We start from the raw sequence: 27442 nt of genomic DNA, 5'->3' as shown, positions 1-27442 counted from the left end.
GTGAGGGAAAGACAGAGGAGTATGGCCGGGAGAATATAAAGGTGATGATGTACGGTGGCAGCGTGGCCTACGGGGTCACCAAGCTGATTGTCTACCGTTCACTTGGCGACACCGTATTAAGAAGATCTACAGTGACATCACACCGGCCACTATAAACAGAAAATGATAGGCCCTATTTTGCTTTTTATAAACAATATTACGGCTCCAAAGTAGGCTCAATTCGTGCTCTGGAGACTGCTGCTCTGACTTTACTGCGAGGGAGGTCACGAGCACCCGGAACGAGCCACCTGAGTGGCTCTGTGGCCAGCTCTTCTTCTTCTCCTGCTCGTTCTGCCACCCGAAGCTGAGCCCACCAACGTCAGCCGCTGGTAAGGATTTGCGTGTACATGGTAAGCACATTACGTCACATCTCATCTCAAAACATGCCCATGCCCTGCTTGCAGTCTAGCCCAAGGGGGACTCCCAGCGGCAGCTGGTCCTGTGCGGCACAACGTGTCAAGCGGCACCGGCCCGCAATCGGACATTATTCTCCACCAATAGGTGGGAGAGTTGCTAAGTGGGGTTTCCGCCCCCCCCCCCACCACCCCCGAGTGTTAGACCACTGTGCATGTTGCACACCAATGTTAGTAACACGGTCACTGAAGACACTCGACGCGATGTGTACAAAGGTGCTTTTATGATGTTATTCACATAAAATGAGTGCTTAGGAGTTTGGCCAGCTTTTACATATATGCCAATTAAAAATTATTTCGAGGGGTAGGGGGACGAGCAAAAATGTAACCCGTTACATTCGACGAGCCAATCAGATTGTAGTTTACGGACTGTTAATTTCTAGGTGGGCAGATTAACGGATGCCGAAAGTTTATATATAAACCTTGAATCAGATATGGCACTTTTGGATTGCTTTTAGAGTCCAGTCTGCACACTTCTGTGTCGCAGCATCTCCAAATGCACACACAGTACCACACCAGTGCAATATATTGCAAGGTCGCACTCAGTACACACGAGGTGCTTGCCACAAACGAGCCACAATACCTTGCTGATCTCACCAAAGAGCGTAATTCAGCACGCAAACTCTGGTCATCCTCGCGAACCATCGATCAAAGATGGTCACCGCATTGCGCTCTTTCAGATGTGCTTCTGCAGACACATCTGGAATGCTTTTCCTTCTGATATTAGGAAGCCACTGGAGCTATGCACTTTTAAATCTAGATTGAAAACTCAATTCTTTAAATCTGCTTTTTGTATTTCGTTTGTTGTCCTTCCCCCGCACCTCTGATTTGCATGGTTGGATCCGTAGGAAGCGAAAGAAGTTCAACATACACACATACGTACTGTTATGAGCTCATCCTGAAAAAAGTTCAACATACATACATAAAATAATATCAACATACTGTACTTACATACATATGTACGTGATAGCAGAATTTGCCCACTTTCTATCAGCTTCAGCATCGCCGCTATGAAAAGTACAATTTCGATTTAAAGCTTTCGTGACTGCAGGGATTCATCTTCTTGGTTCTTTCGGTAAAGTCACGTAGAAGGGAAGTAATAAAATAATAAAAAATTTATTATGTTTTATTTTTATTATTTTATTACTTCCCTTCTACGTGACTTTACCGAAAGAACCAAGAAGATGAAAAGTACAATGTTGAAAATGTAACATCATATTTGGCTTTAGTATCCTTAAAAACCTCCAGATAACAGACCATAATAGGACTAGGTAAAACAACTTAAAAAAATAGCCATTCCGATTTTGGGTGGCCAAAATTTAAACGTTTAAGTTCACAGGATATTCATAGTCTAAGCGTTGACTGGATTATATGCGTGAAACATGTCAGCTTTCGAGCTTCATTTCTAGAATAACATTATAATTTACATCCCACGCTCAGAGCGACGGATATTAGACACCTTACCATGTTTGTGATTTCATGTATGGCATAAAACATATTGTTACCTAAGAGGGCAACACTATTTAAAACTCAGTTACGTTCTAATAGCACCAAACCCTTTAGAACATTTATGAGCAAGAAGTTGACTTTCAAATCTGGAGAGGCATCAAAGCCAGCAGTCTTCCGTAATTGATGTATCCTATAATACTGGCAAAGGGGATCAGATAAGAGGCATTACTTATATTAATATATGTGAAGCGTTAAATAACTTTAAAAGATGGATTACGTGCCATTAGAACAACTGTGTTTTGTTGTTCACAGTTGAAGATTTCATCGAAACCACATAACTGTGTCAACAAACTCGCAATTGTTGCATCCACATGTTACGGAGTGCCTACAAATGCCCGTTACGGATCGGTGACTTGTGTGCCTTCATGGTGACACACGTCTATTGTTGTGCACCTTTGGACAAAGGGTTGGTGGGTCACGCAGACACAATAGCCATCCAGGATGAATGGCGATGGCTGCAAAGGGCGGTGATAAAGGGAACGCCCGAAGGCACTCGGGGGGAGATGAAGACCACGATCTGAGTGGATGTCAAACATCAAACACTGGACACAGAGTGGAAGCCGTCTCTGTTGAAAGACGCAGCCCTGGACAGAGAGAAGTGGAGAGACTACCGCAAGGGGATATTGGTGAAGGAAATGGTAATGACCCAAACAGCTAAGGGACTAGAAGTAGATGATATGATGGCAGTAGCTACAATTCGATTCCTTGTTTTTGTGCACGCACAGTATTGAGTGATATTTTCTCACGTGCAAGGGTGTTTGCCAGGCACTTTGCTAACCATCCATGCACAAGAAAATATCTCGAAGGAATTGGTCATTCATCGAAAATAGGTGTATTGAGACTCAGTGAAGCTATCCACAACAGAGAATCAAATTTGTATATACTTAAAACCCTATTATTATCCACGAACATCTCTTGTATATATATAAATAAATGCAACTTCCGTGGCTCCTTCCGACCAGAGGGAGACTTATGGTATTAAAGGTGACCGATGTTTGACCCATGACCTTCGGCTTAGGTAAAAGGAACCTCGATCAAAAACAAAGGCCCATAAATAGGGTTCAACGTTGTTCGATTAAACTTGTAAGACATCAATGCCTCAGCTATCTACAGTATGTGTGGCTAACGTTCACAACGAAGCTGCGACAGAGCCGTAGAAATTATCTTGACGAAAATTCGTATTTCGTCAGATATTTTTTGCCGAAAATGTGCCGATGTCTACAATTGCCAACGACGAGACAAACTGTCGTAATAATGGATTTTGAGCACTTGGTAAAAATGAAAGTCCGGCCACCAGTGTTGTTGGTGTGTCTAGATGAGCCAAGCGCGTTGACAAAAAAGGTGTTCTGCACATACACTTTAAGCCCCCTCACTCTTTTTGGATTTATTTTTGGATATATTCTTGACTGTTTGAAAATGAATAACGCACGCCTGGGGCCCATTCATTTATTGAAAAGGGTTTAATGAGGGAAAATTCTACCAGAAAAGCCAATTCGGTCACTGTTATGGATTTGCACACAGTCAGCCCCTCTCCTCCTCCCACTCCTTTGCCCGAATCTCACTCTGCTCATTCCAAGGCCGTAATTATAAAATATATTGGGGGGGGGGGGGGGACACATCCCCCCCCCCCCCCCAATATTCAAATATGCTCAAAATGTCCCCCCCAATATATTTCAATAAAATAAAATGTCCCCCCCAATATATTTCAATAAAATAAATTTCTGTTTATATGATTGTGGTTATGGTTGTACTTTATTAATCCCTAATCTTTGCCATTACATACAATGAAACAAGAAGAGGCAAAAAAGAAAAAAAACAGAGCAATGTAATACAATACACTATTAGACATTATTGTAAAAAATAAAATAAAAAGTCCATCGTATGTGTTAAGTAAATTTGTTTTTATATTTTAGGCAGGACATTCGTTTTAAAATTTAGATTTTTTTTTCTGGGGGGGGGGACCCCAGACCCCCTGGAAGATTTGGTCCCCCCCAATGTTGACTCCATGGCTACGGCCCTGGCTCCATCCCTCTCTCCACAGTTCCCTCCACATCCTCCAGCATCTCTCTCACCTCACCCCCACACCCTCCCACAACATCGCCTCCGCGATATTCCAAGAACATCGCTCCGCAATGAAAGCACAGCTCTTTGTCGAGTGTGCAACCGAAAACAATGCGCAGATGTGCGTCGGCCTCGAGATGACACGATGCGATGATGAAAACACTTCACAAATAAACCTCTCTTTTTGAACAAACCGTGGGACGAGTGGCTTGGGTGGGGGGGGAATGTGTCTATGTCTGGGCACTGAGCCAGAACTTTTGCGAACTCTTTTGTGTTTCGTGGACAAACAGAACAGGCGAGCAGGAAAACATAAACCCTTCCCCAACAGCAAACACCCCCCGTCGTCGTCGGCTCAGAAGTTTCATCTCAAAGTTGACGGCCGGAGTTACTTCAGTTGACCGTGAGTTCAAGGGGCTGGCTTTCTTTTTTGGCGTGCCGTGAATGTGCGGGCAACACATCACCATCTTCTTGGTTCTTTCGGTAAAGTCACGTAGAAGGGAAATAATAAAATAATAAAAATATTAAACATAATAAAATACAATTCTCACGACGTTTCGGCCACAATGCAAGCATTGTGGCCACAACGACGTTTCGGTCACAATGCTTGCATTGTGGCCGAAACGTCGTTGTGGCCGAAACATCGTGAGAATTGTATTTTAAGATGTTTAATTTTTATTATTTTATTATTTCCCTTCTACGTGACTTTACCGAAAGAACCAAGAAGATAAATCCCTGCAGTCACGAAAGCTTTAAATCGAAATTTAACACATCACCACTTACACTCATTTCAGAAGTGTAACCGTCAACATCAAAGTATTGTTCTGATTACAGTCGTGTTGTACGATTTCTTCCCTTTCTTCTCGCTCTCCCTTTCAATTTAATTGCCGCGCGAAAATACGCGTTTCATTTTGAGACGTGTTCTTTGGAAATCTCGAGTCCGTTCTGTTTTCAATATGCAGCAGCAGCAGCAGCACCGCGGGTGCCGCTCTCAATGCACAAATATGTTTAGCACAGCACGCACTGTACGTAAGGGGCCGTCCATAAATGACGTCACACGATTTTTGACGATTTTAGACGCCCCCCCCTTCGTCACATGGCGTCAAAAAAAGTCAGACCCCCCCTCAAATATGACGTCACAAAGCTCTGCCCGCCGCCCCCAAAATAAAACATGCTTCAAATCGCTTTAAACTATTGTCATTGTAGTGCGTAGTTAATGTGGCGCTGCACTCTGATGTTGTTGTAGGAGAGAACATTTATTAAAACGTCTATTTAATTAAGTAGAACGTGTTGTCTATATTTATTTAAAGTTGCGCATTTTGATGTGACTTCACATTTCTCAACCCCCCCCTTGTCACACATCGTCACAAATGTCTGACCCCCCCCTCCCACCCAGGTGCGTGACGTCATTTATGGACGGTCCCTAACACGGGCTTGGAAACTTTCTCCCCTCCATCCCCACCTAACATGCTGCTGGCTGGGGGGGGGGGCGGGTCGCCTCAGAAAGTCGCATATCTTTAATTTAAAAAAATCGACACCCTTTTATAACGCGAGAGGCGGTGTAAATGTTTAGACGGACGCGCGAGTCGCCGATCGACTCACGAAAACACAGTTTTGTCCGCACTCGCATCGCCCGCCTGTTGAATCGAAAAGCGGCAACGGGGTCGATGCGATTAATAATGATCGCAGATGCTCACTTGTCGATTGAAGCGTCAGCCGAGCTTTACGCGGTTTGGCGATTCACATCATTTGGTGTGGCCCTGCCAAGGCAACCCTAGGCGGGACTCTAAATTCAATAAATCTAGGAGCAAACCTGGAAAAGCAGTTGCGAGTAGCAGCAACATCATCAATACCAGCTAACATCACACGCCTCGCCAAATAGAAGCAGTTCCAGCCATCACATTAGGGATGAATTAATTAAATGTTTGACCAAATATAACAGGATAATTTTTAAGTTGATCATTTTGTATGGCCCGCGAATGATGTTATAAATATCCAAATGGCCCTTGGCAGAAAAAAGGTTCCCCGCCCCTATTTGTCATAAAGGTTGTGGCCCGGCTCGTCGCTTGCCCGACCCACTGCTGCGGGGAAGCGCCTTCCACTCGAGGGGAGCCGCTCTAGAGGAGATCTTGGTCTACTCTTCCACGACACTTTAGCCTGCTAAATGCGACGTGGCGATTGGCTGACTTTAGCAATTAAAGAGAATTGTATATTGTTTTTCTTTTTTCACAACGGGGCCATGGGTTAGGCGAGCAGGTGGTTTTACTCACCCATCCTCATCCTGGTGGTTGATGTTTGGCCTCTTGGTGGAGCCCAGCAGCTCTGCAAGTAAGAGACAAAACAGGGAAAGCGGAGTGTCAAAGGGCGTGCGGAGACACGATGAACAGCAACAGCGACAAGCAGCCTGCTGGCAAAGACGCAGTGAGAGAGAGAGAGAGAGAAATCTTTATACCATGTGCTCGAAGCGTATATTTCACTTCGTCAGGAACCGCCCGAGGTGGCATCAGCTCAACTGCTCCAATTCCCCTTTGTGCCCAAAAACAGCGAATGGCGTGACAATCACTTCAAATGAGCGGGGTTATAAAGTCATCCGCTCGTATTGGCCGCATAAATGCGTCGGTACGACCAACATTTGCTCCCTCACGCGGTACCAATGTCCGCTCTGGCCCACGGACGCCAAGAGGTTCACAGCTGCATTGTGTCCTTGGAGGTTTTCTTCTTCTTCACGTGCTGCTGATGATGATGGAGAGCAACAGCTCTGCATTTACATTGAGGTGGTCGAGCCAAATGATCGCGTCAGGAGCAGCAGAGTGGTGAAGCGTTGTGACGATGCCTCCTCCGTGTTAGTGAATCGGGCACCGAGTCATCAATCGTGTGTGTGTGTGTGTTCCATGGCCCTGAGAGTTTATTTTTTTAAATATTTTTTCCATCGGTGCATCGTCATCCGATATCCGCAACGGCCGTCGGCGGGTTGCTGCCGGTTGTGGTGCCGGAGGCGATCAAAGTGATCTCGGCATTTCCAGCACACTGAATAATACAAAGACAATATCCGAACAGAAAACAGCTTGGCAGGACGAGTGTGTGTCTTTACGAGGAGGGCCATATGCTGTCGGAGGTTAAAAAAAAGATCGATTCTCGTGTATTATTCTTTGAAGAAAACTTGTTCGTGCAACGGGGGATTTATTGTGGAAATATATTTTTTTTTTTATAAAAGCGCATTGTAGCAATATCAATTCTATAACAATTCAATCACGCGTTCGTGTGTGTGTTGGATTGTGACATCCGCACACGCCAAGTTGGTAAAGTTATTTCAGGGCCAGTTCTCGATGACGGGGCGATAGTTGACTTGCAAAAAATACGATTGTGCTAAATAATGACGGGTGCTACTGCAGAGATAGCAATTGCATTTTGTCAATACGTTCTGTGCTACACGAACCAAGTCTACCGTATTACAGCAACAAAAAACTAAAATTACTGTAATCGGATCCAAGTAGTAATAATGAAAACATCTTAATCTAATTACGTGCATTGACTTATATTTTTGACTTATAGGGAATGCTAACAGCTGACAGCTTAATTGTACTCTCGGAAGTTGCTTATTCCGCGCGTTCTCTCAATTATATTTCAATTGCGCTTTTGGAAATCTTTTCACGCGACGACGGGATTTCCATTCGCACTGCGCCACCGAGTCTCAGAGAACGGCTGCGGAAGATGACATCGCAGAATGTCACTTGAAATAGGCATCTCTATCTGCGGTAAGGGGGCACCACCTCTCTTGATGCCCTCCAACGGATTTGATCGTTGCGTGTCAATCAAACAGAACATACGTTCACGCCTTGAGCTGGAATTTTGGCCAAATCGCACGCGGTCGTTTGTGACACGGGCTCAGACGATCAACTCCACACACACGAGAACGGCTGAAACCTGGGACCTCAAAGCAGGATCTCGGTTGTGCTATCTCAAGCATCTCTTGATCTCCGAGCTACCGAGCCAACTCGATTTGATGGATTCTCATGCAAAACATGTTTTTATTGGTTGATGGTCTAAGCCCCAACCAATACCGCCGTTGTATAACCTTCCGATGGTCACTGCGGTTCGAATAAAACCACATGTCAAGCTTTTGACATTTTACTTGTCAAATGCAGCACACAATGGCACACGCTTCTCAGACACACAGTGCCGCATACAGACAATAGCCAAGGAGGAATGCGTCCGACGTTTCGTCCACTGCGGAGACGGAGTGATGAAATCAGCCAGTGTCCAGGTGCTAGGTAGATTGATAACACTGCAGGATTGTGAGAGGTGCTGGTGGTGTTTTTGGGAAGCCTTCATACAGCAGTGGACTGACAAAGGCTGCTGATGATGATAATAATGTTGATACACAAAGTGTTTATTTTTACTGTTATAATGTCGTTATTGTATGTCCCACAGAATTCAAATTGCACACATACACACGTGTTGTGTCCAGTATTCACACATGGGTGATTTAGATAATAACAATAAAAAATGTTGTCCTTGCTATTGCCATAATCTACATCTATGGTTTGCGTAGTCCCCCAGTGCCTCTTGTTCATCTGCCTCTGCAGCTGCCTAGGAATTGTGGGAAATCAGGCCAGGCAGACGTCTGGCCGTGAGGTCAATGGAACGTTCAATGTTCAGTTGCAAACACTGTGCACGTTGGAGGCAATTTCGCCTGAATTCTGAACAGACGCCACACCAAACCCCCCGACAACGAATTAAGACCTCCCCGCAAAGCCAGCAATAGCTGGCATTGCGCGATTGAAACGCAAAAAGCCAATGCCACATTGTGTCGCCAGATATAAGCACATAAATAGTCCCGGCAGCTTATGGGCTTTGCAAGCGAATATTATCAATCAGCATTTGGTTAAGACGTGGCTTTCACGACCATCCCTTTACGTAAGACCGACGCAGGACGATTTCTCGACAATTCTGGCTGTCGGCCTGATGAGACAGGTTGTTAATTACCGGCTAAACGTCACGGTACTCGAATCGTAAATGTTGTGGGTTTACTCTCCAACACACCGGTGTGCTGAACTAGTAACGAATTGGCATATTTTGTTTACGTGACAAACCTTACTAATTGGCTGTGTCGGGTGTTGGCAGGTTTAACGACACATTTATATTTACGCAATCTAACCCAAAAACCTCCGTTATGGAAAACCATGGACTGGTTTCGACTTTCTGGGTCTCATCAGCAGCCAAGCTTAAAGAAATGCCGCTGGATGAGCAGATTCTATTGGCAATCGCACTCCACACAGACTACGGGACGCTGATCAATGCAAACTGAATAAGTAAGATGACCGTGATCAATTGGCTCGGGGCAGCCTCCTACGCGCGACGCCTCTCGTGTGGGGACTTGAACGTGCGGTGGAAATGAGGGCACGGCGGCTCCCAAAGGAGGCGGCAGTGCAGGAGGGGACATGAGGGCAGACGACGGACACGCCGGGCTTGCGGTTGATGGGGGGGGGGCAAGCACATTGCAGAGTTACGAGGTTCAGGAGGAAGAGTCATAGACATTGGGAAATTAATTGTACGTATGTACATTGAACTTCTTTCGCACCGTACGTAGCCAAACGTGCTAACACCGGTCAACACACTTTTCTGGCATAAGGTATTCCAACGGTTTTAAGGTAATTTTGGGGTGCTGATTCCAAATCTGGCATCAGTTTTTGTCTATCACATCAGGTTTTTGAGATATCAAATATTGCATTTTCAATAAAAACTGCAGAAGAAAAATATGAAATAAATGTGGATATCTACATAAAATGATATTATAAACACACTATCCTAAAAATACAGCACCATATTTTAACACTAAAGCAGTCACTGACTCGCAACAACTTGCAATCATAAGTGACAGAGTTAATTTCGGGTAAAATCAATGAAAATGGGGTATGCCGATAGCATAAAAATTAGATGTGATAGAGCAAATCTGAGATCAGATTTGGAATCAGCACCATGAAATTAGTCTAAAACAGCTGCAAATGTCCAGGCCAGAAAAAAATGTTTTTTTTTTTGTTGACCAGTGTAATCGGAGGTGCGGAGGAAGGACAACAAGCAACTCATTGGTGTTGCAAAAATCATTATTGTCATCAGCCACGATAAATCCACTGCTAGATGAATGCCTTCCTCAAGCCACCCCTCACAATCAATCTTGCGACGCGGTGATCCACACGGCGCCTGCATACCAACGGAATTCATGGCTCCATCTGGCATCGCAATGTAACCTTGAATTCCCACGGGAACAATTTCTTCATCTGATAAAGCATTTTAATATACGCCACGTCACGGAAATTGTGCAATTTTTTTAAACGCTTTTTTTTTCGTTCGCAATGATCACGTTTTTGCCTCGCCACCGTTTACTTATTTATTTGCCGCAATTGCCATTTCCATTCTCCACCGATTGTTCCCCTTTGTCCTTGCGTTTTCCCTCGTGCGGCAATTCCCTCCGGCGTCCCTCGCCACTGCCCGCTCGCAATACCAATGGGCTCCCACCTGGTTTACGAGTGAGCGAATGCTGTTAACACGGTACTGTACGGTGCATGACAGCAGATTCCCCCCCCCCCCCGTCGAATAAAATTGCCCTCCTATCGGAACAAGAGTGCTTGTTCGCGTGATCCACTCATTGTGAAGGCAACCACGATGGGGTTGGTGATGTGGTCGAGCACAAACGACCCGTTGACTCTGCTTCTCCAGTCGTTAATATTGAAGCACTGCACCAGGAACTCGTATGAGGCCGAGTCAATCTGGAGCAGGCTCAAGAGGACCGGTCCACATATCTACCGCTCGTGCCAGCCTTTAGCACGTGTGCCTAACCACTTGCGCTAATGCCCCCGACATAATAACGGAGTGCACGTGCACAAAGACAAAGATCCCCCATATAGCCTTCACAGGCTGTTGGGGAAAGGGCTGTTAGCGAACACCTATGAAGGCCGACACGGCACACGAGGGGGTGGGTGGCCAGCACCACGCCCGGGCGCCTTTGTCTCCCCAGTGGCGATGTTTCCACATCGCACCAGGTACTCATTTGAGGCTGAGTCGACCTAGGGGAGGCCCAGGACCGGTTCAGATAATCGTCACTGGGTGTTAGCCGTGATCAGGAATCGAACCCGGGTCGCCGGGTTCATAGCGCAGCACGTTAACCACTACACTACCGCTCCCCACTACCACCACACACAGACACACAATGCACACGTGTAGATACGCACTGACTCTGCACGCAGGAACAATGCTCCCCTGGCACATGGGAGGCACGTGTTTACACACACGTGGCCCTAATGAACGTATTTCAACACAGGCTCGTGAGGCCTTGACCACGGCCGGCCGTGGCCTCGCAGCCCCAGCGTCTGTGCAGCCCAGGAGGTTCTGTAATCTAACATTTCCCTCGACACAAGGTCACAGCACCAATCAGGGCCAGCGGATTTATTTCCACAAATACCGGCCCGGGCGTTGAAAACGGCAACAAATCCACCTCCAGGCAGCAGGCAATGCAATTTGAACTTATATATACTATTTACGTGTTTATATTTCGTGAATTGCTTACCTTTCCTATCCTTTGCACTGATATCGTATTTTTATATTGCTTGTAACTGACCAGCCCCAACTGGGCATGTGTGAAAAAGAGCTTCAAGAGCTCATCGGAATTCTCCAGGTTAAATACAAATTCTCATTCTGAACGCTGTAGCAAACGAACTGAGAAAACAAAAACTGAATGGGGGAAAAGTATTTACATTTCACGATCGCCAAAATCTCCCCAACACAGCCAAGGGCCCACGGTCCCCTCGGGGCCATTCTTATCAGCCCATTGTCATGGTCTTCCCTTGCACGTGTGTTATTGGCAACTGTGCTCTTGCCCGCTGGGTAGCCTAGCCAGCAACGTTGTAATAATATTTATTTTAGAGTTGGGCTGGAAATAACTTTACACATTCGTAAGGTGACCGCTAAAGATGCTGTGACGAGATCCACTCAATTAGGGCATCGTGCGCCCGTGTCACAAAACAAATCGCAAAAGTGCAAAATTATTGACAATTTACACCATTGGAACCTCATTTGCTAGTAAAAATATATGATAATTGGTTTTTTACCCTTCTATCTGGCAACAAAACTGACACCTTTTTTACAAGGAGTCATGTTTGCATAGACCACAATACCTGCAGTCATAATGCAAACAAAAACATAACTCTGATAATGTATGCACTGTCCTTGAAGTTGATTGGTCCACACCCGAGACAGCTTTCCTTAGAGCCTAGTCTCTCATACTCTGATGGTGCATTGTCTTTGAGTTGTGCGTCTTTTGGCGTCATCTGGTCCAACCCATGTGAGACTAGGCTTTAATCTCAAACAGAGAGAATAAAATTAAATAAATGTAAAATTAAAGGACACCCATTGTGCTATCCAGTCACTTACACAGTCAAATATGTCAAAGCGCACTCATTCAAACACGTTTTGAGCACTAATCTCAGGTGACAGTTTATAATCACTGTCAGAAATTCCACATTCCCATAACAGGGGCCAATAGTCCCACAGGTGAGGCACTGTCGACTTTTTTGTTGTCGTTTTATCGATTCCAGGAAAGACGATGGACTAAATTTTTATTTAATGCTTTCGTGACTGCAGGGATTTATATTCTTGGTTCTTTCGGTAAAGTCACGCAGAAGGGAAATAATAAAAGAATAAAAATATAAAACAATAATTATCTTGCTGTGGATTTCACACCTGATGATGATTGCTTGTGTTGCAGTCGAAACGTCGTGATAATTTTTGTTTTGTTTAATATTTTTTTTATTTGATTATTTCCCTTCTACGTGACTTCACCGAAAGAACCAAGAATATGATGGACTAAGTTTACCCTTGGTCGGGATTTTAATTCATGACCTTTCCATTGCGAGTCCGCCCACGGCACCGCCTTGCCTCACGCCCGCACGCAGGAGGTGATCGCATGGGGACGATTCCATCGACTTCACAAAAGCGTGGACACACGGGACTAAACAGAACGGTGTAATCGGCATCGTGGAATGTAATTCTCCGTTAAACAGTTCTTTAATGAATGACCCTCATTTGCATATCGCTTATACACCTATGAAGCAGCCAGCACATTGCCTTTATTATTTGTTAACGTAATGTTCTTATCCATGTAGCGCCGCTAAATACTAATTATCACGTCAAACTCGGGTCAACTTGCTCTCCCATAAAACACATTAAAATTATGAATTCGCTTCTTTATCATTTTGCAATTAACACCCCACTTGCTACCAACAATAAATCTCGACCTTTCCTTATCAATTTTTCAGTGAGTTTTCTACGCTTTCTTTTATTTTACCGATAACTCTTCCCGCCTACGCTGACTCCAGTGTGCCCTCTTTGTATTTACCTTCCTTAAAAAGAGGCTTTTATTTGGGAGAGATCGTGTAAATATAAATGTGTCGTTAAACCCGCCACCACCCGACAGACAATTAGTAAGGTTTGTCACGTAAAAAAAAACATGCCAATTAATTACTAGCTCAGCACACTGGTGTGTTGGAAAGTAAACCCACAACATTTACAATTACCAGCGAAACGTCATACTAAAATTGTAAATGTTGTGGGTTTACTCTCCAACACACTGGGTGGTGCTGAACTAGCAACAAATTGGCGTGTTTTGTTTACTTGACAAACCTTATTAATTGGCTGCATCGTGTGGTGGCGGGTTTAACGACACACTTATATTCATGCGACCTAATCCCAAAAAAAAATACCTATTATGGATAATATTGGTCGTGAAAGCCTACGTGTTAAGTTTACCTACCTGTTTTCTCACGTGACCTTGGGGGGAGACCTGCTGTTTTATATATTTTTAAGGTACTTACAAAATGGAAAAGGTGCCCCACTTTTAACAAATGCTGCCAGTGGTATCTGCGGTGATAGTTGGCAGGCCCTTTTTGGTCCACATAAATAAATAACTAAAAGACAAGTTTCATTATCTAGATTTTTCCATGACAATTTTACCATCAGGTTCTCGATAAGGATGTGGGGGGTGAGGTACGGCGGCATGGGAGGAAAGGAAACGCAAGTGGGAGCCACATCCGTAGGTACTTCATCTTGAGCCGAAGTGCATATTCCCTGCCGCAGGTTATGCTTTCTGAATCTCAAGCGTGTCTCTCTGGGACCACACTCCCAGACCTTACATCCCAGACATCCTCTGCTGCCCCAAATTCTTGTACATCTTTCAGCCATTTCTATTTTTAAGTTGGGTTTTTTTGTCATGCCTTGGTACAAAATTAGCACTGTGGGAGCTTGCAATGTGGAAATTACTGTGTGTTATTTTTCGGCCGAGAACATGATTTGTGGATCTTTGTGTGAGATGTACACGTTGCATGCAGGCTCTGAGTACTTGACTGTGATTTCAAATAAATGATGGATTGTGGGAAATGCCCCAAGCTGAAAACACTCAAATCTGTATGCCTGGGGGTTTCCAAAAAGCCATAAGATGTCGTGGACATCTATTCAGGACTTCCTCTTCAGAGAGCCTCTTAATAATTGACAGCCCTTTTGTCAATCCACTGCTGGATGAAGGCTTCCGAACAGCATCGGTAGATGCTTGACCATACTTCACCACGCTGGTCATTGTGGGTTGGTGAAGGGGTGGGAAGGCCCAGGACCCGTTCAGATATGGCTCACCACCGATGTTAGCTGTGGCCGCGAATCGAACTCGGAGATCCACTTACTGCAAACATAATAAAGGCTGTCACTAGAGAAGTTCTTGCAACTGCAAAAATTCCACGAACATAGATGAAAGTATCAATGGTTACCACGCTTTACCCTGGTTACATAGCTCAAATGTCATCTTGGGCTATAAATATTGCAGATTTTCATAACATCCAAGCTCTTTCTGTTCCAAGGATGTTCGAGACACTGTGACATTGTTCGCAAACTTATCCCATATCCTATATTCGTTACTTACAACAGCAACAAAGACTGTGATCATTCCTAAATTACGACTGTGAGCTTTGTGATGTTACGTGCGTAGGAAATATAAATGCATTGTGGTGGCATCTCACCTGAATAAAGGACCAGGTATTGAATTGCATTCACGATGGCGCCCACATCCAGATTGGCTGATAGATTGCAAACGCGCGTGCCGGAAAACAAAACAAAAACCCCATCGCTCCTTCAATTAGCCGGCATGGAACTCAATTGATGTGGGCACCCCACACAAAAAAAACTGCTCCTTTTAAATCGACTCAGTAATTGACCCTGAAAAGAGGTTTAACCGGTGGCGGCATCGGTGATGAAAACCAGCCATCCGCTCAGCACAACACACCCAACAGCATTTATTTTCCTTATGTCGTGTAAAATTCCACTTTTCGTATGCGATGCATGTATTGCCTCTCATCGCTCGGGTACGAAAACAGCCGAGCTCAGTCTTAAGGGTCAAGCCCCTAATTCCCACTGCAACCCATCTTCTGCATTGCCATTCTAAATTGGAAAATAAGTGCGACACGCATAAGCCGATTTCTTTTATTGGTGTAATAATACGAACCGTCGTCCAGAAAGCCTGCCTAGCCCACACCCCGTTTGCTGTACTGTATGTAATTGTACAGCAGTGTAGACCTCACTTAAATAAAATCTGGTGGTGAATCCCCCCTTTAATAATGTGGCAAACATGAAAAAAAAAACATTTTTTAAATGAACCACTCTTCGCCAATTTGTTAAGTGCATGGGACACATTTTCATCCTTTTGTGCATGACTTGTTAAAAGTCAAAACGAAATTGGTTTAGTGTTATTTTCGGAGTCAAAGTAAATACCCCAAAAATGTATTAAACAGCATTTCAAATACTTCCCTGTAAAGTCACAGCAGCTGTTTAAATCATATCAGTCCACCACAGTGGGTGAACGAGATGGACGACAGGGTTCAAGGTCAAATTTACAAGCACATCACACGATAAATATCTTCTCTTTTTAACGGTTCGGAATTATACATCACCACATCATGGAAATATCAATGACCTATGTGAATTCTAAAGGCTTAATTCACACATACATGCGTACGTAAATACATACATACATACAAAAACTCACACAAATATAATTATCCACATATTGTGCAAAATGCAGTGGTGCATGGTATAGAGTTATTGGAATGTATAATAATGCATTGATTATATTTCCCCCCCTCCCATTTCAGATGTGCACACATTTGCGTTGTGTGAACCTTTCACTTCCATGTGCCAAATCGAACATAAACTCTGTGCGAGCAAAACAATGTCAACATTTGAAAAATTTGAATTTCAAATGGGCCACGTGCCGAACTGTATTTTAACAAAAGTAGGAAACAATGTGACCTGGCTATGACATTACGTGTGAGGAAGACCCAACATTAATTTAGCCTGGCAAGGATATGGGAAGAGAGGCTGCTTCGTTATGTAACCGTGATAATAAATTGTTAATGCAATAGAAATACAATTTTAAATAAATACGACTGCAGCATAAGCAGTTTCAGAGGCAAGCGAAATACAAAATGCTTAAGCCGTGACCACCTTAACGACCCACCTTACATCTCTCCCCATTTTTATTATTCACCATAACTTCAATCCGATGTACGAAGGTTGGCCGAGCACAGGGGTTGGCAACCAAAAGAATACGAGACATTTCTTTCGAATTCAGTAAAAATAAACTCAATATTTCGAGAGCCGCAATACCCCACGTGAATACGAGACGGTGGTGGTCCTTAATAAATAACGCATCAAGCAGCGGTCCCTTAAAGAGCCACCGCTTGCGGCTACGGAGCTGCAGATTGCCGACCCCTGGCTGAGCAGGATAGTGCCAATCACAATGCTGCACAGGACCATAACAATGCACAAGAATATTTGAATACTGTACGAGTTTTAGATATTTATGGATAGCATTATACAGGATGGATATTGTACGGATATTATTTCATGGGCTCCCGCCATGGGAATGTGGAATTTCCACCACTATCTCAGGGCCAGTAGAAACCAATGAGTGTCGACCACACTGCTTGTTCGAACGGACACTACGACGCTGTTTTTCTACCTTTTATTTTTACCCGGTAAAATATTTGTGAATTTTTAAATGTCACACACTTCTGTAGAGTACTTTTTTTTAAAGTCGTGATGAAAATAAACGCGGTTTAAAATGCAATACTGAAACAATACCATCGTAACCATTGGTACAAACAAAAATAATGCAATGTACAAAAACAATGCAATGCAGTGTGGAAATTATGCACAACTTAAACGCACTTCACTCTGTTGGATCGAGGGCAACGTGCGTGCATTGTGGGTACATTCAGAGCGATGCGTCTTGGCAGGAGAGAACATCGCTGTGAGTCCCACGAGGATTGATCCCGAGTAGGCCCAATGAACTCATCTCAAGCGCGTTGAAGCGCCAGGGTGGACAGGGGTGTACAAAATCCGCAGTTCTCTGCCATCATTGCACTGACGATATACGTCATGTACTGGTTGTCCCCGAGTTACGATGGTCCGACTTATGATATTTCGATCTTACGATGGCAATAGCGATTCGACAAAATTTGCCATCAACAACCTAACATCGTTCAAGTATGCAGACGACGGACATAATCTTGGTGAGTAGAGTACAATATAATACGTTACGATATGTTCAATGCATGTATGATACGTAGCTTTAGCGATTTTATTTTAAGGTTACCACGATAAATTGCTCTGTTTTGCTAAATTATCACCATTCTTTAAGACTCCTGGGTAGGCGAGGCCATCTTCGACTTACGATATTTTCGACTTACGATGGGGTCGTCGTAACGCATCTCCATCGTAAGTAGAGGACTGCCTGTACTTACAGCGTCAGTGCTTGGGGAGTGTAACGAATGACACAGTTTGAGAGGCACTGTCGTGTTCCTTTGAATGTTAGTGACTGGGACAGGCCATCAGACCGTTTCCATAAGAAGTGTTTCTTAATACTAGATTTGAAGTTTTCGTGACTGCAAGGATCTATACTCTTTGTTTTTTTCAGTAAAGTCACGTAGGTGAACATAAAACAAATACATTAAATTAAATCACGACGTTTCGGAGGCAACACAAGCTTCCGTCTTCAGGTGGAACCGTCACAGCACCTTAAGGCGGAAGCTTGTGTTGCCTCCGAAACGTCGTGATTTTATTTATTTGTTTTATTTTAACCTACGTGACTTTACCGAAAAAAAACAAACAGTATGTTTCTTAATAACCTGAGAACTTTAGAACCTTCTTGCACCCTCTCGTAATTTACAAATTGTAGAGGTGTCTGTGTGTGTGTGTAATATGCATCCCATTCTAACTCCAAGGCTATTATTACGATTCACTTTGATACCCAAACTTTGATCTCGGACATTTTCAAGGTTTGATCAAAATTGCCACGCGTTGGCTTCAGTGCTCATTCCACCACCACCACCACCAATGTAAGATCAATTCACGTGTGAAGTCTGCATTGGTGGATAATTAATATTTACATTCGCCGATTCTATTTTTAGACGTAGAGAAATGATCACAGCATTGGCCTCATTTAACAAAATTACAGCCAACTTCCTGGTGCTTACTATGTTGTGATTAACAAAAAACATACATTTGTTGTAAACCATTTATAGTCCGTTATTTTTTCACGCGGTAATTGCACTCCTGAAGAACAACCCCATTATGGAAAAATCGCGTTATGATCATAAACATGTATTATATAGGAGGTAAAGCACAGACCGCGATAACACGTGAGATGCATACGCAGGCCGAACAAAGGCTGAGGTGCGTGGGTAGCATCTAGAAGCATCCAGCAGCATCCCACCACCTTGTTGCGCAATGCTTCGACCGCTTATTCCTCCTCGCGCGACGTAACTCCGTTCACTATCCGCGTCATAATGAAATGCTAATACAATCTAGATTTGAAGCTTTCGTGACTGCAAGGATTCATACTTTTAGGTTTTTTCGGTAAAGTCACGTAGGGAAAAATAAAAAATAAAAATAAATAATAAAAATAATAGAAATAAAATTATAAATCACGACGTTTCGGAGGCAACACAAGCTTCCGTCTTCAGGTGATCCGTCACAGCAAAATTGCTGTGTCAAGTTTTACTCCTAAACGTAGTGATTTAATATTTTATTTCTATTATTTTTTCTATTATTTTTATCATTTATTTTTACCTACGTGACTTTACCGAAAAAACCTAAGAGTATGCTAATACATCCATCGCGTTATATATAATTCGAGTAATGAAAACACGCAGCGTTATAGGAGAACATTGCAAACCAGATGGTGACATTGCTTGTCAAAAAGAGTGTTAATAAAATTCCTACTACACATTTTTTAACAGATGCCGAGTACAGGCCCAATGCCCTAAAATATCAAGCGTCCAGCGACAAGCAGCACTATTACAGTCGTGATGGTTAAGAATTAATACGTTTCTTGAGCTTAACAAGGTTATTGTAACAGCTTGGGCAAAGAGACAATTATAGGAAGGAATTCCAAAGTCGAACAGTGTGAGGCAAATAGAAACAACAGAGGGAAGAAGCAGAAATGAGAGTGAGGTGACCTGCAGTGGAGAGAGTGGGTGAGTGGGTGAGAATGTTGTGACCTGCAGTGGAGAGAGTGGGTGAGTGGGTGGGTGAGTGGGTGAGTGAGAATGTTGTGACCTGCAGTGGAGAGAGTGGGTGAGTGAGTGGGTGAGTATGTTGTTGTGACCTGCAGTGGAGAGAGTGGGTGAGTGAGTGGGTGAGTGAGTGGGTGAGTGAGTGGGTGGGTGAGTGGGTGGGTGGGTGGATGAGCGATTGAGCGTGTGGGTGAGTGAGTATGTGGGTGAGAATGTTGTGACCTGCAGTGGAGAGAGTGGGTGAGTGAGTGGGTGAGTATGTTGTTGTGACCTGCAGTGGAGAGAGTGGGTGAGTGAGTGGGTGAGAATCTTGTGACCTGCAGTGGAGAGAGTGGGTGAGTGAGTGGGTGAGTATGTTGTTGTGACCTGCAGTGGAGAGAGTGGGTGAGTGAGTGGGTGAGAATGTTGTTACCTGCAGTGGAGAGAGTGGGTGAGTGAGTGGGTGAGTATGTTGTTGTGACCTGCAGTGGAGAGAGTGGGTGAGTGAGTGGGTGAGAATGTTGTGACCTGCAGTGGAGAGAGTGGGTGAGTGAGTGGGTGAGTATGTTGTGACCTGCAGTGAAGAAAGTGGGTGAGTGAGTGGGTAGGTGAGTGGGTGGGTGAGTGGGTGGGTGAATGGGTGAGTGAGCGATTGAGCGTGTGGGTGAGTGTGTGGGTGAGAATGTTGTTGTGACCTGCAGTGGAGAGAGTGGGTGAGTGAGGGGGTGAGTATGTTGTTGTTACCTGCAGTGGAGAGAGTGGGTGAGTGAGTGGGTAGGTGAGTGTGTGGGTGAGTATGTTGTGACCTGCAGTGGAGAGAGTGGGTGAGTGCTGAGTGAGTGGTTGAGCAAGCGAGTGAATGAGTGTTGTGATCTGCAGTATGGTGGTTGGACACAGTGTCCTGTAGACAGAGTCCTCCACATGAATGGGTGAAGATCACATGAACAGTAACCATGGCAGTAGCGATAGAAGGCTGAACAGAAAAATGTCACAAAAATTATTGTTCGTCAAATAACATGGCTGTACAGTATTGCTAAAAATCTGTAAGACTACTCGATACCACATTGGTATCGGAGCAAAGCCACGGCATCGATATATTATTTTAGATGACATTCCAGAATGCATTTTCCCCAAGCACTTCACAGGCTGCTGGGATTCCTGTTGGGAGCAATTATCAGCGTTAGAATAACGCGTGTACCGGGCTTGATAATGTTGAGAGGGATTATTAATTTTTACGGCAATTGCCTCATTTTAAAATGTCCTATATTTTTTTTTGATGCGTGTTTTCAGTACCCTGAAATAAAATATAATTGAACTGGCTGGGCAGGGATTCGGTGGTTAATGCTTCACGGACGTTAGATTGACGAGCCTCATATCGCTCAGAAACTATCCCCGACTAACAACGCATGCAAGGCAGACTTTCTGTGGCCAAAATAAAGTAAAAAAAAAAGAATTTCTTCGTGTGTGTGTTACAACATTCAATACACATATATAAGACAAAACCGATCCTTAACTTAGATATTGTACTGTATTTGTATGTGCTTGTATTGTGTGGTGGCTGTGAGATGTCAAGACGAGTTAAAGACTGTGGGAGTAGCCCACACTTCACCCCCCCCCACCATACGCAAACCTGCCGATCAACTGAGGCTGGGTTGATGCAATCTAGGCTCAAGACGATAGTCTGGGAGCCAGAGGTCGCAAACGGGTTTTGATTCCTTACCCGTACCCGTACCCGGCCGCACCCGTACCCTACCCGTACCCGGCCGGGTATCGGGTACGGTACGGGTATCGGGTACTTGATTGCGACCTCTGGGATGAAGCCATGTTTGCATTAGTGGGTGGGTTGATTCTAGGAACTTGAATTGTGAGAAGAGACAAGACGTTGGGAAATGAGTGACAAACGGTTACTCACCAGTGACTCACGGCCTACCTGTACCCGGCCGCACCAGGGTCGCAAACGCTAACCCGTACCCAGGGCCGGCCCGAGGCATAAGCGAACTAAGCGGCTGCTTGGGGCCCCCTGGCCACCAGGGGGCCCCCGAATCGTTTTTTTTTTTACAATTAAATAACTTAAACAAGTGATATAAATGAATTAATGAATGAATGAATAAATGATTCAAGACAAGAAAATTCTGTCGACAACTGCTGCTTTGTCACGGCTCACGGATGTCACGGCTCATTGACAATTCGCGTGGGCGCGGGCGCGGGCGCGGGCAGGTGCGCGCAATTGTACGTCACGATAATAAATACGCCTAAGCCATGTCACAAAAAAGGACGTATCCCTCTGGTGCCGAAAAAAGAAAAAAGAAAAGGACCGAGGAGGAGAAAAAAGAGCGAGATAAAGGTATGTTTGCATTATTATTTACAGTATGTTTTGTGCAGCAGCAGCACAAATTGTGCTCACGTCACTTGAGGAGAAGCTGTACAATTTGTTCGCTGGGTCCACTCAAAGGTGGGCCATCTTACGGAAGTTTGTTGACATCACCCTCAAGTCCTGGAGTGAGACACGCTGGGAAAGCCGGATAAAAAGTATTGAAGCTTTGCGCTACCAGTCAGAGAAGGTGAGGGAAGCCCTGCTAGAACTGAGAAGTAAAGCGACTGACCCTGTAGTGGCTGTTGAAGCCAACTCCCTTGCGGAAGAGATAGGTTCATTTAGGTTTCAGATTTGTTGTGTTGTCTGGTGTGACATTTTGTCTAAAATTAACATCACGAGCAAGCTTCTACAGTCAACCAACATGCAGCTTGATGTAGCGGTTAACCTTGTAAAAAAGAACAAAGGCGAACTTATCAGTTACCGAAAAACAGGCTTCTGTGATGCACAGACATCTGCTAAAGAAATTTGTGAGCGGATGAACACAGAAGCAGTGCTGAAAGAGAAGCGATTGCGTTCTACAAAAAGGCACTTTGCCTATGAGGCTGCAGATGAGCCGATAGTGGACGCTATGAAGAGGCTGGAAGTGTCATTTTTTAATGCTGTAGTGGACCGTAGTATTCTGTCATTGGAGGATAGATTTAAGTCTCTAAGTGAGGTTAAAGAGAACTTTGGAGTGCTGCTCAATTTTAGGGAGCTAGATCAAAAGGTCCGGAGGGAACAATGTGAGCTTCTTGGGGAAAAACTCTCTTGTGGAGAGGAGGCTGATATTGATGGTAGCGCACTGGCAGTAGAGATAGAGAGTCTTCCTGAACTTCCCCAAACTATGATGACTGCCTTTGAGCTTCTCACATACCTCTCACAAAATGAGATGTGTGAGCTTTACCAAAATCTTTGGGTAGCTCTCAGGATAGCCTGCACTCTGCCTGTGTCAGTTGCCTCAGCAGAGAGGAGCTTTTCCAAGCTCAAATTGATAAAAACATATTTGAGATCATCAATGGCCCAGGAAAGACTAAGTGGACTTGCAGTCATTAGTATTAATAACAAAGTTGGCCAAGCAATACCATACAATGATGTCATTAGTGACTTTGCCTCCAGAAAAGCTAGGAAGGAACGATTTTGAGGTCATTGTTGTACAGTTGACATTGTTGAACCCTTGCTGTTCTTATGTTTGCTTTCATTATTTAAGTATCTTTTTTTTTGTAACATTCTATTTTTGATTAGATTAATGTTTGTCTATTTTGGTTTTATTTAAAAGATTGCACATTTAATGCACATTTGCAAATAATTTATTTAATATGTTTTTTGTGACCGTTTGTATTCAGAAGTTTTAATAAAAGAGTGAAGTATTTTAAGTGTTGTTTTTATTTTTTATTAATACATAACCTCACTGTATTCGTTTATAATATTCGCTATAACATTATAGTGTGACATTTGTGTCAATAATCTTCTAGCACAGATGAGTCTGCGTGGTGGGAGGGGGGCCCCCAAATCAAATTCTGCTTAGGGCCCCCAAGAGGCTCGGGCCGGCACTGCCCGTACCCGGCCGGGTACGGGTAGCCGGGTATCGGGTAGGGTACGGGTATCGGGTACCCGGTTGCGACCTCTGCTGGGAGCCAATGGGGAGCCGTGACTTGGACTCTGGTTTGCCTTTTTGGGATTACGTCACAGAGCGCTATTCGACCGACGTGTCTCTATTTACGAATGCAATGCTGTGCTGTGTTTGTAGACTAATAAACGTGTAGAAATGTTGCCCCTCCCTCCCATCCCCCCTCCCTCCTCCCCGCCTGATAATTTGGTTATGAATTTAAATGTATATATATATATGTTTTTATAAATTACGTTTAAAAAACATATATTCGTTGAATTCAGGGCTTCTAATAGTGACACATGAGGTGCGGTTTGGGAATTAAATAAAACAGAATTTGTTTTTACCACGTGCGGAAATTCGATGTTTCGAGCCAAACAACGAATTCGAATCGACCAATCGATGCATATTTACATCCCGAGTGTAGACACACTGTACGGTAATACGCATATCACCCTGACTGCCAATTCTGTGTGACAGTAATAATTACCACTTTCGCAGCGATAAGTGGCCATGAAAAAAAAGCCCAGGGCTCTGCTCAGGCAGATTCCCATCGTGACAAATTAACAAGAGTCACAGTCTTTCTCTTGAAATGCATCGGGGGGAACGGCTACAACGCCATCAGACGATGTGCTTATATGGTAAAACAATTACATTACATCTTGGCCTCTGTATATTTTTTTGTTACTTTCAGAATCGTGAAAATGTTTAACTTCAAACAATGCGAATGCAAACACTGCATTTGAAGAGCACACAACGAGTGCAGCACAAGAAATATTGTGCCCTGGAAAGAACTCAACACGTTCATCAATACTACTGTGGCCTTAAGAGGGGACACAAAAATACATGGGATGGGCGACGTTTCAGGCAATGACCATTCTTCGGAGCACAATTTATGTTGTACCTGCTACGACGAAGGGCCAATGAAAAATGTCACGTATTAGAATTTGTTTTCCTTTTAAAGCCCCAGTGATATTGACGAATATCATATTCTTTGGGTCTTTTGGTAAAGTCACGTAGATAGGTGTTATTTTTGTTTGTTTATTTTGTGTGTGTTTTTAATACATTTTAACCTATAGAATATGAATTCCTGCAGTCACGAAAGCTTTAAGTCAAGATTTATTAACAAATGTGTTTAGCTGTTTGTTAATTGTGCTTGTGCACCACTGGCAGAGTAGCAGCGTCACAAAATAATTTGTGTGAATCCTCTTCATGAATAATGGAGTACGACGCATGCCCGTACATTTGCGCAAATTTTGACAGGGTGCAGACTCGAATGTGAGCATAACTCTACCATGCATGATCTCACCTTCCACTTCGCGAAATAATGCCGTCAGACTCGGACTCAGACTTTAACACATTCCTGCAGAGGGAGCCGGTAGGAACGTTGGGTTGCTCGGTCAATGGCCAGGGTCAACGGCGGCGTGGTGTAATCCGCAAATATGGCCGACTGTGAAGGGGGGTACAAGCCGGCGTGAGTAGGTTGAACGTTGAGTTTTATAAGGGCACCACGGGGTGACCAGCCCCTCCCCACCCAGTCCCACCCCTCCCACCCCCCACCCAGCCCCACTCTCCCCACCTAGCCCCTCCCTACCCTCCCCTCCCCACCCAGCCCCTCCCCACCCTCCCCATCCAGCCCCTCCACACCCTCTCCTCTCTACCCAGCCCCACCCCTCCCATTTTTGGATGCACGACGGACGGACGGACACAATGATCCCCTGTGGGCTGGTGTAACCAGGAGGTTCCTACCAGTATTATTTCAGCTGAGTAAGTCTCCATTGAGCTAAAAAAGCTCTTTCACGAGGATGACGACAGCCCAAGACTGTCAGCAAGTGGTGGCAGTTACTGCACATTTCAGAGAGGGAATATGCAAACTAATGAGAGCAACAAAATCGACACAAAAACCCACGCCGGAAATTACTGCAAGCAGGATAAACAACAGCGCTTAAAAATAATGGCAACAAATAGATACTGTATTCTCCCATATGTGTGTAAATAATTCCACTCGCTCAAGACAATGAGCATGAATTGCAGATGAGGAATTATGATAGGTACAAATCGCTGCCAAACAATTTTACAAGCCAATCCCACCAGAACCATCATCCTGTGCTGATATTGACAGTCCAACGTGAGCATGACTTTTCAAGCAATTCATAAATTAACGTAATTAGTTTAACCAAAAAAAATACGCTGCCAAGCTTAGCAGTGTTCATTAGGAAGCTGTCTTCTCGACAGCCCTGTTCTTCACCTGAGGACGGCTGCTTGATTTGTGGCCGAAACGTCGTGAGAATGTAATCTTATTATGTTTATTATTTTATTATTTTATTATTTCCCTTCTACGTGACTTTACCGAAAGAACCAAGAATAGCTTAACCAGGTTCAGAGCCCAGAGAAATTCCCTCTATATTCTGAAATGAGATGACTGTACAGATGAAGGGATACATTTTGTATCTGGGCTTAAACACTTCTATTTGAAAATAATTACATGCAATATTCTCATTATAAGATGCTCCAGAAAGTTATACAAAGCTGGTCGTACACACACACATACAAACCAGATTACAAGACCCTCCCCCAACTTTTGCTTTACAATACAAGGGAGAAAAGGGGCATCTTCTAATTCATAAGAAGATTGCAAGTCACTTCGACATCCGCGGTAATAAATTACAGAGCACTGTTGAGCAATTCTGGATATAAATTAACATATGGCAGTGATAATTGAACTTTAGCCTCTACGGAAATCCAGCTGAGCCATGAGCATGTTGACCATTAGAGCTGCCCAGCTGGCCTGAATATTAATTACATCTGTTAAATTGATCGCCTGTTTTTTTTCTTTTCAAAAGCGATTAAAGTATATAACAAACGCTGCAAAATAAGGCATTTATTAATTATATATATATTATTGGTTCTTTCGGTAAAGTCACGTAGAAGGGAAATAATAAAATAATATGAATAATAAACAATACAAATTCTCACGACGTTTCGACTGCAACACAAGCAATCATCATCAGGTGTGAAATCCACAACAAGAACATTTTCTTGCTGTGGATTTTCTTGCTGTGGATTTCACACCTGATGATGATTGCTTGTGTTGCAGTCGAAACGTCGTGAAAATTTGTATTGTTTATTATTTCTATTATTTTATTACCTCCCTTCTACGTGACTTTACCGAAAGAACCAGGAATATGAATCCCTGCAGTCACGAAAGCTTTCAATCAAAATTTTATTATATATCATTAAATAAAGGGGCTCCTCAGTGTGGCATCGCCCTTGTGGATTTAGGCTGTGTTTGGAGAAATCTGCCGAAAATCGTAGCGGTTGCCGGAGCGCACTGCGGCGAGCAGAGCGCGATACCTCTGGACGTGCGGCGCGGCACTCTGCGAGGTTAAACTCCGCACGTTAACGAAGGAATTCAACGAGGTCCCTTTTATGGACTCGTTACAAAACAATCCTCTCGATGTCGCGAACTTATCTCCAATCCTTGTCACGCTCTTCTGAAAACCCACGACGTGGACAATGCACGCGACGCGTCGACGCCTTCAAAATGAGACGTTTTCATTTTGCCGATAAATAGGATTCAAGCACGATTGAGCCACATCGCAGGCTGACGTTCGACGGTTGCGACTGGGGGTTACGCGCTGTATGGAATTGCGATGCTAAACAATCAACGTACGTCTCGGAACAAAAGGTACAATTTTCACTCGCGACCGCCTTCTTTGGTGCTTATTCGCATTGGCAGCGGCCAACGTCGCCCGAGCAACCGTTTTCAAATCCATCCCCTATCAAGCCCTCCAATGGTTCGGCCCTAGACGTTGCATCTGTTTGACTGTTGCGTATTCACATCCTGCCCTTTCCCCAGTGGCATAGTCCGGCG

General features: G+C 44.1%; 1 protein-coding gene across 4 annotated transcripts in view; it reads right to left on the bottom strand.

The window, feature by feature from the left end:
• LOC144944604 (caskin-1-like) overlaps nucleotides 1-27442 on the bottom strand; it is a 405395-nt gene that overhangs the window by 132530 nt on the left and 245423 nt on the right. For all 4 annotated transcript variants that reach the window (XM_078872907.1, XM_078872908.1, XM_078872911.1 and 1 more), the window contains exon 2: nucleotides 6290-6341. In XM_078872907.1, coding sequence (XP_078729033.1) covers nucleotides 6290-6341 — 52 coding nt within the window. The remainder of the gene's footprint in view (nucleotides 1-6289; nucleotides 6342-27442) is intronic.

This window comes from Lampetra fluviatilis, chromosome 35 (assembly GCF_964198595.1).
Source record: "Lampetra fluviatilis chromosome 35, kcLamFluv1.1, whole genome shotgun sequence".
NCBI classification, from domain to species: domain Eukaryota; kingdom Metazoa; phylum Chordata; class Hyperoartia; order Petromyzontiformes; family Petromyzontidae; genus Lampetra; species Lampetra fluviatilis.
The sequence above is the reverse complement of the archived record's forward strand: the minus strand, read 5'-3'. Positions and strand labels throughout refer to the sequence as shown.